Source organism: Lemur catta, chromosome 1 (assembly GCF_020740605.2).
Source record: "Lemur catta isolate mLemCat1 chromosome 1, mLemCat1.pri, whole genome shotgun sequence".
Taxonomy (NCBI): Eukaryota; Metazoa; Chordata; class Mammalia; order Primates; family Lemuridae; genus Lemur; species Lemur catta.
Genome location: NC_059128.1, coordinates 11,039,552 through 11,052,534, shown reverse-complemented (window position 1 = coordinate 11,052,534; position 12,983 = coordinate 11,039,552). Strand labels below are relative to the sequence as shown.

Genomic DNA, 12,983 nt, shown 5'->3' with positions numbered 1-12,983 from the left:
AACATACAGAAAATGATGGTACTCATGTGCCTACTACCCAGATTTAAAAGCCTTGTATCATTAACTGAAAGAATCACACATTCACTTAGCCTGTAAATGTACATTGTCATTTCCTCCCTTATATTTAGATGATTAACTTTATATATAATGGATTTATTGATCATTTAAATAATTTACGTAAAGATTTATTAATATTTTTTAGTTAGCTAAAGTTTGAACCATGAAAAGTCAAATAATTTTGGTCTTCTCAGTTCTCAGACTGAAAAGTAGTCCATAATTTCAAATGTTTTGGACTATTTTGTCTTAATTTTTTATGAGTTGGGAACCGCTGATTGGAGTGCTCCCTCTCCTTCCCTTGCCTACATTTATTAAATACTTATAAATGGTAACATGACTTGGTAGCAGAACATCAAAGAAAGAAAAGAAGGACCAAAAACCACCAATTGCTTTAATCCTTAAAAATTTGCATATTTAGTAAATACTTATTGAATACCTACTAGGTCTAAAATATTGTGCTATTTTTATTAATCAAGAATTGACCATAAGAAGATTTCTCTTAAAGATTTTTTCATCTAATTAGAACAGAAAAACCTTTGTCTGATAGAATGAAGTTGACTTGTACAATTTAAAAACAGATAAGCATCTTAACACATTTTTTAAAAAATCACACAGAATGAGTTAAGATTTATCTGAATGAACAATAAAGAATTCTGCTTCTGCTTATCTTACTACTTTGAGACCTCCTAGGAGAACAACATGTTAAAAAAAAATTGGGTTACCAGTTTGAATATTTTTTCATTCTTTAAAAACTATTCCATGGGAGTAGATAAAAACATACAGAAAAAAATGAACCTTTATCCTTATCCCTAATTAGACTTGTAAAGTTAAAAAAAATAATTTGGGGTGAAGCTAGGCCTAAGCTGTAGAGCTTCTAGGAGAATCTTTTTGCAGTTTAGAGGAAGACAGATTTCTTACAGAGGACACAAAAAGCACTAACCATAGAAGAAGAAAATGAGAAATTAGAATTCATCAAAATTAAAATTTTCTGCTCATCAAAAGACGTTGCAAAAATGAAAAGAAGCCACGGACTGGGAGATGATATTTACAAACATATATCTGACAAAGGATTTATAATCAAAATAGGAGCAATTAATAATAAAAAGATGTACACTATTTCTTTTAAATGGGCAAAAGACTTTCCAAAAGAAGATACCAGCATACCTCATTATATTGTGCTTTGCTTTATTGCACTTTGCAGATATTACATTTTTTACAAATTGAAGTTTTGTGTCAACTCCACATCAAGCAAATCTGTCAATACCATTTTTCCAACAGCACATGCTAACCTCATGTCTCTTTGTCACATTTTGGTAATTCTTGCAATATCTCACACTTTTTCATTATTACATCTGTTATGGTGATCTGTGATCAGTGGTCTTTTATGTAACTATTGTAATTGTTTTAAGGTGCCTCAAACTGCACCCATATAAGACAGCAAACTTAATTGATAAATGTTGTGTGTTCTGAATGCTCCACCAACTGGCCTTTCCCACATCTCACTTCCTTTCCAAAGGCCTCTCTATTCTTTGAGACACAAGAATATTGAAATTAGGTCACTTAATAACCCTATAATGGTCTCTGAGTGTTCAAGGAAAAGGAAGAGTGGCATGCCTCTCACTTTAAATCAAAAGCTGGAAATGATTAAGCTTAAGGAGGAAGGCAGTGTTGAAAGCCAAGATAGGCCAAAAGCTAGACCTCTCCTGCTAAATAGTTAGCCAGGTGAGTGCAAATGAAAAGTTCTTGAAGAAAATTAAAAGTGCTACTCCAGTGAACACACAAATAAGAAAGCAAAACAGCCTTATTTATGATAAAGAGAACGTTTGAGTGATCTGGATAGAGGATCAAACCAGCTACAACATTCCCTCAAGCCAAAGGCTAATCCAGAGCAAGGACCTAACTCTCTTCAACTCTGTGAAGGCTGAGAGAGGTGAAGAAGCTGCACAAGAAAGGTTGGAAGCTAGCAGAGGTCGGTTCATGAGGTTTAAGGAAAGAAGCCATGTCTATAACATAAAAGTGCAAGGTGGGGCAGCAAGTGCTGATGGAGAAGTTGCAGCATGTTATCCAGAAGATCTAGCTAAGATCAGTGATGAAGGTGGCTACATTGAACAACAGATTTTCCATGTAGTCAAAACAACCTTCTATTGAAAGAAGAGGCCATCTAGGACTTTCCTGGCTAGAGAGGAGAGGTCAAGGCCTGCCTTCAAAGCTTCAAAGGACAGGCTGACTTTCATTAGGGATTAACACAGCTGGAGACTTTAAGTTGATGGAGATGTACAAGTAGAAGAATGTTGTTTTCATGACTGCTAACACAGCATCATTCTGCAACCCAAAAAGCAAGGCATAATTTTGACTTTCAAGTCTTATTATTTAAGAAACACATTTTTTAAGGCTATTGCTGCCATAGATAGCGATTCCTCTAATGGATCTGGGCAAACTAAATTGAAAACCTTCTGAAAAGGATTCACTGTTCTAGATACCATTAAGGACATTTGTGATTTATGGGAGGGTAAAATATTAATCTTAGCAGGAGTTTGGAAGAAGTTGATTCTGACCCTCACAGATGACTTTGAGTGATTCAAGACTTCAGTGGAGGAAGTAACTGCAGATGTGGTAGAAATAGCAAGAGAACTAGAAGTAGAAGTGAAACCTGAAGATGTGATTGCATTGCTGCAATCTCATGATAAAACTTATACAGAGGAGTTGCTTTTTAAAGATGAGCAAAGAAAGTAGTTTGGTTTTTTTTTGTTGTTGTTTTTTTTTATGAGATGGAACCTACTCCCAGTGAAGATGCTGTGAACATTGTTGAAATGGCAGCAGAGGATTTTGGGTATTACTTAAACTTAGTTGATAAAGCATCAGAAGGGTTTGAGAGGATTAACTCCAATTTTGAAAGAAGTTCTATAGTTAAAATGCTATCAAACAGCACTGCATGCTACAGGGAAATCTTTCATGAAAGAAAGACGTAAGTCGATGTGACAAACCTCATCGTTGTCTTATTATAAGAAATTGCCACAGCCACCCCCACCTTCAGCAGCCACCACCCTAATCAGGCAGCAGCTATCAAGGCAAGACCCTACTCCTACAAAAAGAGTACAACTCACTGAAGGCTCAGATAATCGTTAGCAATTTTTAGCAATAAAGTATTTTTTATTTAAAATATGTACATTGTTTTTTTAGACATAATGCTATTGCATACTTAATAGACTACAGTATAGTGTAAACATAACTTTTATATACACTGAGAAAACAAAAAGTTCGTGTGACTCACTTTATTGAGATAGTCACTTTATTGCAGTGGTCTGGAACTGAACCCATAGTGTCTCCAAGGTATCTCTGAGGCATATGAATGGTCAAATAAGCACATGAATAGGTGCTCAAAATCATCAGCACGATACATACCACTACACACTAAAATGGCCAAAATTAAAAAGATTGGCAGTGCCAAATGTTGGTGAGATGTGGCATAACTGGAACTCTCCCACCCTGCTGGTAGAAGTGTACAGCAGCGTATCCACTTTGGAAAACTGGCTGTTTCTGATAAGGTTAACATCTAACCTATGACCCTGGATATTAACTCCATATAAATGAAGATGTACGTCCACAAAAAGACTTGCACATTAATATTTCTAACATGTTTGTTCATAAATAGCTCAAACTGGAAACAACCCAAATGTCCATCAACAGGTAAATGGATAAATTACCAACCACTTGTCAGTTAAAAAATAAAACACACACACACAACATGGATGAATCTTTTGTTAAAACGTCACACACAAAAGTATTCATACTGTCACTCCATTTATAAGAAATTCAAGGCAAAACTATTATAAATTCTGGTGATAGAAATATTTTTTGTTTTGATCTAGGTGGTGGTTATATAGTTACTCATTTATCAAAACACATTTATTTATTGTTTTCATAAAATCTGGGTATTCCATCACTGTATATCAATTCCTTCCTTTCTTTTTTTTTTTAAGAGAGAATCTTGCTCTGTTGCCCAGGCTGGAGTGCAGTGGTGCATTCACAAGTCACTGTAGCCTCAAAACTCCTTGGCTCAAGTGATCCTCCTGTCTCAGCCTCCTGAGTAGCTGGGACTACAGATGTGAGCCACCACTTTTGGCCTGTAAATTTCACCTTGACTGAAAAATACCGAAGTAGGTTGATCAGGGGATCACAGTACAATCTTAAAATTGAGCATTCCTTTTTTGAATAGTAAACCTTAGTTTTAGGTTATACTCAATATAATTCCGTTCAGTAGTTATTTGTTGTGGACCTAATCCTGTGCTTAATTTAGGGCTGTAAGGGATTCAGAAGAAAGGAAGCTAATTTTTTGAGAGCCTACCATGTGGCACGTACTATGTTAGATGCTTTATAAGTTACTTCATTCAAGTAAACATAACATCCTAAGAGCAAGGAAACTGAGGCTTAGATTTGATAGCTTTCTCAAGATTGTAGCTAGAAAATGACAGAGCTGGGGTTTTAAACTTAGACTATCAGTGTTTATTCAAAACCGTATTGATGTAAGCAGGCATTCTTGCCCTCATGGAGCTGACTTACTATTTGTTGAGGAGGCAGACTTGACCCCCATAAAATGGTGTTATCAGAGTGACTGATCAAGACATTCAGAAGAAGGCTGAAATCAGCATGGTCTGGAGTGGCTGAGAGGATTCCAACAAAAAGGCTTTGAAGGCAGGTGGAGCTTGGATGAGAAAAGAGGACTGAGTTTCTGAACAAGGAAAATGTGACCAGCAAAGCAGAGGCTGGATGGGAGTAGAAGGAGGTGGTGACAGACAAGACACAAGGCCAAGTATTAATAGAACATGGAACAAAGGAAGTTTGTTAAGTACCAGCTGTCAACTAGACCCCACTAGGAAAATGCTCTCATTAAATACCCTGGGCAACAGGTGCTGTTATCCACACTTACAGAAAAGGAAACAGATTTAGAAGGATGTAGCAATTTGTCCAAAGTCAAATAGCTAAAAATTGCAGAGCAGAGGTGAAAACCTAAGACTGTGGTCTTTGCATTGCAGCACAACTGTTAAATTATGGAGGTTTTTGAATCCTGATTGAGAAATTTAAACTGGGTCCTATAAACTGTGCTTCCAAATATTTTGACCCTGATGCTTCAGTAAGAGATACAGTTTACATGATGTCTCAGTACTCACAGGCTCTTACATATACACAACCAAAACAGAAGTTTGACAAGATAATACTGTCACATACTGTGTATTATATGAATATCAGAATATGACCCATTCTATTCTGTTATATTTTTTAAATGTTGATTTTGACCCGCCAGATTGATTTCGTGATCCCACTAATATTTTTGAAAATCACTTCTGTGGACAGTGAAAGAGTCATTGTCGAGTTTTGAAAAATCAATTAATGCCACAATTTACTGTGAAAATATAGTAGTATGATTTCTGTATTCTTTGACTTTCATTTTATGTGATAATTTTATGAACACTTTGCCTTTCAGCTTACCAATAAAACGTTAAGCAACAGCAGTCAGTCTGAGTTAGAAAATCGACTCCATCAGCTGACAGAGACTCTCATCCAGAAGCAAACCATGCTGGAGAGTCTCAGCACAGAAAAGAACTCCCTCGTCTTTCAGCTGGAGCGCCTCGAGCAGCAGATGAACTCTGCCTCTGGAAGCAGTAGTAACGGATCTTCAGTTAACATGGCTGGGATTGACAATGGCGAAGGTAAACAAAAAAAAAGAATCTGAAAACAACATTTCATTCACACCTAATTTTGAAAAATTACGGAAAGACTATTTTTATTTGAAAAGAAAGAAACTTTACCCGATGAAGGACCCAATTTTTCTAATGTGAGACTTGAGCCATTTAGTATTATCACTGGTGACCCAGATAATAGACTAATTAATATCCCTCACTGCTATTAGACTTGGAGAAAGGAGGCCTGAGGATTGATAATCATCTTAAAATGTGTAAGATACTTAACAAGATGATGCTGACAAGGCAAGTAATTTAGTAGCAAGGGAGTTCCAGGAAGCTTTAAGCAAGATTTGCTGGAATAATCTTCCAATAAATAATTATGAGTATTAAAGCTAATGTATAGTTCATGTAAGTATATCCATGCTCTATGATTTTAGTAAATCTATAGATTCCTAAAATATATAATCAAAAATAATGTTATAGTATAAGCATCAACAGATCAAATTTTTAATCTTAGAACTTCATAAAATCTACAAGAAGTCATTTAGCAAATCTCTCAGTTCTTTGGCTTTAGATTCTTTTTAAAAATTTTAAAAATACATATTTTTAAAGAATTACTGGGTGCTAGGTATGGAGATGGGATTATAAAGTCCCAAGGAGGTAAGGTAGTGAACAGTGAGGAGGCCCAGAGGAAAAGCATTCCAGGCAGAGCAGAGTAGGGACAAAGGCCCTGAGGCAGGTGTGTGCTGGCTGTTTCAGGAACAGCAAGGAGGCCAGTGCAGCTGGAGTGGACTGAGTGGAGGAGAGACTAGTGTGAGAGGAATCCAGAGAGCTTGGAGGAGGCTGTTTAGGCCTGTGTGAGGACTTGTACTCTGAATGAGGTAGGAAGCCATGAAGGGTCTTGAGAGGGGTAACTGATCTGAGTTGCATTTTAATAGGCTGCCTCTGGCTGCTGTGTGGAGAACAGACCTCAGAGGGCTAGGAGCCTAGGCAGGGAGACCCGGCAGGGGGAAGGGGGAGCCCTTGCATTAATCCATGAAAGGTGGTCGTCTAGATCAGTGGGATTGTGGGGTGGATTGAGGATTTATTTTAAAGGTGCACTGACAGAATTTGCTGGCAGATTAGATACGGAATTTGAGACAAGGAAAGGAGTAAAGGTTTTTGGTCTGAGCAGATGGAAGGATGGAGATGTTGTGTCCTGAGAAGGGGAAAAATGGCAGGAGAGGCAGGTTGGCAACAAGAGCAGGAAATCAGAATCATAGTGTTGTGCATGCCGTTCGAGGTGCCCATTAGCCATCCAGGTAAAAGTGAGTAGGCAACTGGATGAGTCTGGTGGGGTGGGAGATCTGGGCTGGAGTACAAGTTTGGGAGTCCTCAGCCTTACAGAGAGGCTGCCGGGCCTCCATCCTGCTAGCACAGGAACAAAGGGCCAAATAATACTCTAACCAATACTTGGTATTTGTAAACTCTTTAATTTTTGCTAAAATCATATTCTTAGTTTAAAAATTTTTCTTTTTAAAGATATGGAAGCTTAAACATTTTATATAATCATATTTATCTATCTTTTCTTTATGGTTTCATCTACTTTGGCGTGATGCTTAGAAGGTTGGCCTTGAGAATTTCTTCCACTTGTAATGTATTTCCAGCTATAATTTTCTTAGAAAGTTAATTTTGGTGTCAGTACATTAATTTATGTTCTTACTTAATCAGGTACACGTCTGCGAAATGTTCCTGTTCTTTTTAATGACACAGAAACTAATCTGGCAGGAATGTATGGAAAAGTTCGCAAAGCTGCTAGTTCAATTGACCAATTTAGGTAAGTAGTGCCAGTGAGGATGAAGGATGGACCATCAGCTGTTTTTATAACATTTTCCAATAGTTTAGGTCATTGTGAGTCCTGTTAGGCAGAGCTGGTATTTAAAGTGACATTTACCATATTCCTTTTGTGATATTTCAGCACCATGGAATTGCCTCAAGAGGTCTGCCAGTGCCTATGTTTTATTGAAAACGATTAACCCTGACCATTTCTCTTCTTTCTATAATAAACTCTATAAAAAAAACCTCTCATTAAATTTCATTGAGAAAGCCTCTATCTCACGTGAAAGTATCCTTCTGAATGTTTTATCCTAGTACTTTATCATGTGATTAGAATAAAAGATGCTGCTATATATAACTGACAAAACTCATTTTAATAAATATATGTTACATAACAATTTGTCATATACAGTTATATATAAATTTTTTATACTAGCAGACATCCACCTTATCAAGAAAATGTTTTAACAGTTTATATATAGCCTTGATAAAGTTCTTGTCTAAATAATCTGCACCCTTTTTCCTTTTAGTGTTTATAATTAAACACAATTTTAATGAATTGTTTGCATAATAGAGTAATCTTTTCTTACCTTTTTGTATCAGAATTGAGCAATGGTGTTAAAAATAAGAGAATGATATAGTAAGATTCCTGAAGCCATGGGACTAGAATGCCATAGTCATTATCTCCAAATTAAGCACCTCTGTTTCAACTATTCATTTATTCAGCATACATAATTTTTAGAGAACCTATATGTAAGGCATTGTACCTAGTGGCAATGAAAGAAGCAAAAAGGTCTGTTTGCCTGTACCTGTATCCATCTTGGTAGGGAAAAAATGTTGCAAAGAGGTGTCAGTAATAAGATCTAGTCATCATATTGCTTCCCTGCTTACTTTCTTAGGTGTTTACTTGAGGTTCTGTAGCTTTGTGCCTTTTAGAAGCGTGTATCTATGTAAAAGCTCCCAGATTAGCTGCTTGCAGGTTAGTGCCAACCAGACTCTTTTTTTCCCCCATTCACATGATTGACACCTACCTCATCTTTTGTAACTTTTTTAGTTCCTAAAAGAAAAATGATTTCGAGTTTGCCTCCTACGATTGTGGCCACAGAATTAAGAGAAATACCTTGTGCTAAACCAAGCCCCAAATAATGATAAAAGTATTTGTTTACTATTACGACATTTCTATATACTTATTTCTCAAGTAATCATTTAACAGTTTACTATAAAAATCATTCTTCTATGGTAGACACATAAATAATTTAAATGAGTGAAATTTTTAAAAATACCACTAGCTGTTATCCCAGGAAGATTCATTTTGAGTGTAACTCTCTTCTCTCCCCCACCCTCATTTGCGCAGTATCCGTCTGGGAATTTTTCTTCGAAGATACCCTGTAGCACGAGTTTTTGTAATTATATATATGGTAAGTAAACATGTTTGAAAAAATAAATGCTGCACTTGATTTTTAACTAGTTTTTTTCCACTGCTGATCTTACTGATAGTTTAGCAATCAATTTTGAAAGAGTAGAACTCATTTTTAGTAATTAAGATTTTTTTCTTAAAATAAGTTATAACTTTTGACAATTCATTATGTGTAGAATATAAATTACTCAAAGGCTTTAACTACAAATAAAATTAACTTTAATGCGGTTTAATAGTTACCTCCATTTTTAAGGCCCTGTAATGATAAAAATACAATATAAAACAATTGATTTTATTTTTATCATGATATTATAAAGTTGCTTTAATTATTTTCATGTGTTTTGCTTTATTTTCTAAAAGGATCTCAGGTTGATTTACTTTGTTCCAGATTTCTTAGCTCTAATGAAATGGTTACAATAGTGGGGGGATGCCATTCCATGTGTCCTGTGTGCCTGAAAAGCTCATTAGCTATTCTCAGTGGGTATATCTAAAAGTAGTTAGGTTGACTTAAGATGGGCTGCTTTCTTTAATAAAAGCATATTGAAAAAGAAATTTCTCTGTGATCCACTAGAGGGAAGAGTTACTCCTTTAAATTAAAAGTTTTTAAGAAGGGAAAGATGGGGAGAACATAAAAAAAAGGGATAGCAACAGAGGGGTGATTTCCCAGGTGTTCATGATTATGAATAACATGGATACCATCTGTCACATGATATGTGATTTTTTTTGCACACTGCAAAGTGGTAAGGCACTTAGTGATGGAATCTCATCATTTCAGTATACTATGAGGGAATTAGTGGAAATTTGTCACTGTGGATCATGTACTGGACCCTAAAATCAACCTCTGAACCTTGACACATTATTCCTGTGAAGAACATTATCCCATCTTTTCTTCACCAAACCTTGGCTAAACTCTCTTTCAAAACACAAACCATGACTCTAAGTCTTTCCAGCCAACTTCATGTATATCTAGCAGGTTCAGTCGTGCCATCCACTCTGCATTATGACCACCTGAATGGTTACTTATGTGTACATGTGCATGTTATGAGTTCAAGGCTTTAATCCTCTGAACTGAATTCTGTAAGTATAGCAACTCTTTGTTACCCTCCATTGCACTTAGCTCATTTAATTGCTCATTTGTTCCTTCATTATTTATCCAGTCCTTAGCCCCTGCCATGTTTTAGACACAGTGTATCCCTTAGGGGTATGGTCCTCAAACCCTGGGTCACGGACCTATACCGGTCTGTAGCTTGGTAGGGACCAGGCTGCAGAGCTCTGCCTTCCCCCTCCCTGCCACTGTGCTCACCCCATGGAAAAAGTGTCTTCCATGAAACTTAGGACCAGGGCCGTACAGCTGAAGGTGAGCAGTGGGCCAGTGAGCAAAGCTTCATCTGTATTTACAGCCGCTCCCCATCACTTGCATCACTGCCTGAGCTCCATGTCCCACCACTCCCCCACCCTCCCACCCCCATGGAAAAATTGTCTTCCATGAAACCAGTGCCAAAAAGGTTGGGACCAACCACTGCAATAGGGGACACAGACACAAATAAGACAAAGCTCCTGCCCTCAATTCACTACACAGTGGGCCTTTGGTAAAGATTGATTTATTGGCCAATCCATAAATTGTTTTTTTCTTTCTTTAGGCTTTGCTTCACCTCTGGGTCATGATTGTTCTGTTGACTTACACACCAGAAATGCACCATGACCAACCATATGGCAAATGAACTGAGTCCAAGTGTTGCGGTGATCGGTCGTCTTTTTCTAGACTTGGGATCTGCAAAAAGACCATTTGTCTAAAATTCTTGAGAAGGGTGCACAAGATTATTTTATCACTACAAGCTTTTAACTTTTTAAGTTATTATATAAGTATTCTGCTACCTAAATCTTCCTCTTATTTCCTTCAAATGGTAAGAGTTTCTAAAACAGACAATAATTTAACAAGCTCAGCTCTGCTTTTTCTGAGTGGTCCTAATATGTAGAGAGAGATACTGGGGTTGTTCACTTCTGTACAGACCATCTTGTATTTTAGGTGACACTGATTATGGGTTATAATCAGGGAAACTAATTGTACTTAGTGCTAAAATAAAAAAATTTTCTTTTTTGATAATGCAGTCTGGCTTTTGTATTTTCATATATTTAACTTTGCAAATAGAGATTTACTTTTTACATGTTAAGGGCCTTATTGGTGTATAAGTCTTTTGATAAATACAGAAATAAAATTTACTGTGCCTTTTTCTTTTTTAGAATAACGGTTTTTCATCCCCATTAAACAAGACCTTCCCAGATGAACTTCAGTAAGTAGAGCTAGAAAGCAGCAGCTGAAGTCGCTTGTGATTCTTAGCGGTTTGCCCCTGCTCCCCGGTGCATGCCTGTGTCTTTCCTCTCCACCCCCTGTGCTATCTTCCTTGGATTCTTACTCACTCATTGTCCTCCTCCTCCTGTTTTCCTTTTCTCCAGCCATTACCTTGGGTTTGCCCATGGTACCCACAGCCCCTGCTGGTAGCCTTTAGGAGTCAGATCTGTTTTATAACCTGTGCAGTTCTAAAACACTCTAGCAGAGATATTGTAGAGTTATTCTTTGATTTAAGTCCAATATAATGTCTGTTTTGACTTTCATTTTCATCTTCATGTCTGAATTCTGGAGTTGTTTTGTCACCGGGGTACTGGTGGTCTCTCTTCACATGTAGTTAATATATGTGGGTCTTGGGCTGTGCAAGGGTATAGCCCTTCCTATCTGGGGGACTGTCTTTGAAGCAGTCTGTTTGGTACCTAACTGAAAACTTGACCAGAGTTTCTATTCTTAATGATATCTCTACCTGACTTTAATTGACATGAGCCCTATAAATCCTTGAAAAGTTTTGGTGCACTACTAGATCTGTATGTTTCTTATTTTTCATCAGAAAAGGAAGGTTTAAAGGTCATTGTAGGTGTGTTTGGGCTGTTTTTCAAGTTGGCATCAATGAAAAAGGCAGAAAGTTCCCCATTATATAAAAGCAAACGTTGGGGGTTGGAGGCAGAGATACATGACTAGGTCTGTATGTATAGGATTTATGGCACAGTCTTAGGTCTGATAGCCCATGAGTATCTGAGCTGTTAAGTCAGGCTGATCTCAAACAGAATAAAGTTAAGAGTTGAATCTTGTTAATATATTTTTATATGTTTTTTCCAACTCTCCTAATGTGGAAATATTTCTGGAAAATGATTAAAACCAGGCTGCATACTTAAAATGGAAAACAACACATGCTTCTTCATTGTGTATTGCCAGACTTTTTGTCTCTGTGTACATCCTCCTGGCCTTTGTTGGGATGTCTCTGAATCTTTTGTTCCGTCTTTACACATTCTTGGCTTTGAAAATAGTTTGACAATGTGCTTCCAGGATTATTTTTTTGCAGTTACTTAAATCTTTAATTGGGTTTCAGTTTCAGTATTCTTGACCTCTAACAAACTGGGAAATTTTAAAAAGTCGTGCCATTCACTTATCCTCAGATAACATAAAACCTTCTTGACCTAATTAAAGGGGTTACATGAAAGCTAAGTTTTTTCCTTCTCAATCCAATGTATTTATGTGAAGACATTTTAAATAAGTATGTGTTTATATATACATATATAATAATACATAATATGTACATTATCAGAGCTCTTGTACTGTTTTGTATTTCTAGGTGTCAACTGGAAAATAAGATTATTTTAAAATTTTCCTTTCTCTAGACTTTGTGCTTATTGAAAGCTACCATTTCTATTGATACAGAACAAAAGCTTCAGAGGGGACTGTAAAAAAAAAATAAAATAAAATAAATAAAATTTAAAAAAGACAAAAGCTTCAGAGGAAAAGCATGGGTTTTTAAATAATATAGTAGAAACAAGCCTTCCTTGTTCTTTAGATGAGGAAATAGAATGTCTGGGGCTTATGTTAAAGCTGGGTAGGGGAAGGGCGGCATGGAATGGTGGAAACTACTCAAATAGGCCTCGCTGGGCTCCAGCTCCCTATTGCAAGAGACCAGTTAAGTTCTGGAAAA

At 36.7% G+C, this 12,983-nt stretch overlaps 1 protein-coding gene across 1 annotated transcript in view; it reads left to right on the top strand.

Annotated features, from left to right (window-relative positions):
- Positions 1–11,074, top strand: part of GOLGA5 (golgin A5) — a 36,172-nt gene extending 25,098 nt beyond the window's left edge. The window contains exons 10-13 of the mRNA XM_045561808.1: positions 5,540–5,765; positions 7,449–7,554; positions 8,908–8,971; positions 10,611–11,074. Of these exons, the coding sequence (XP_045417764.1) occupies positions 5,540–5,765; positions 7,449–7,554; positions 8,908–8,971; positions 10,611–10,691 (477 nt within the window). The 3' untranslated portion in view covers positions 10,692–11,074. The remainder of the gene's footprint in view (positions 1–5,539; positions 5,766–7,448; positions 7,555–8,907; positions 8,972–10,610) is intronic.
- Positions 11,075–12,983: the final 1,909 nt, after the last annotated feature.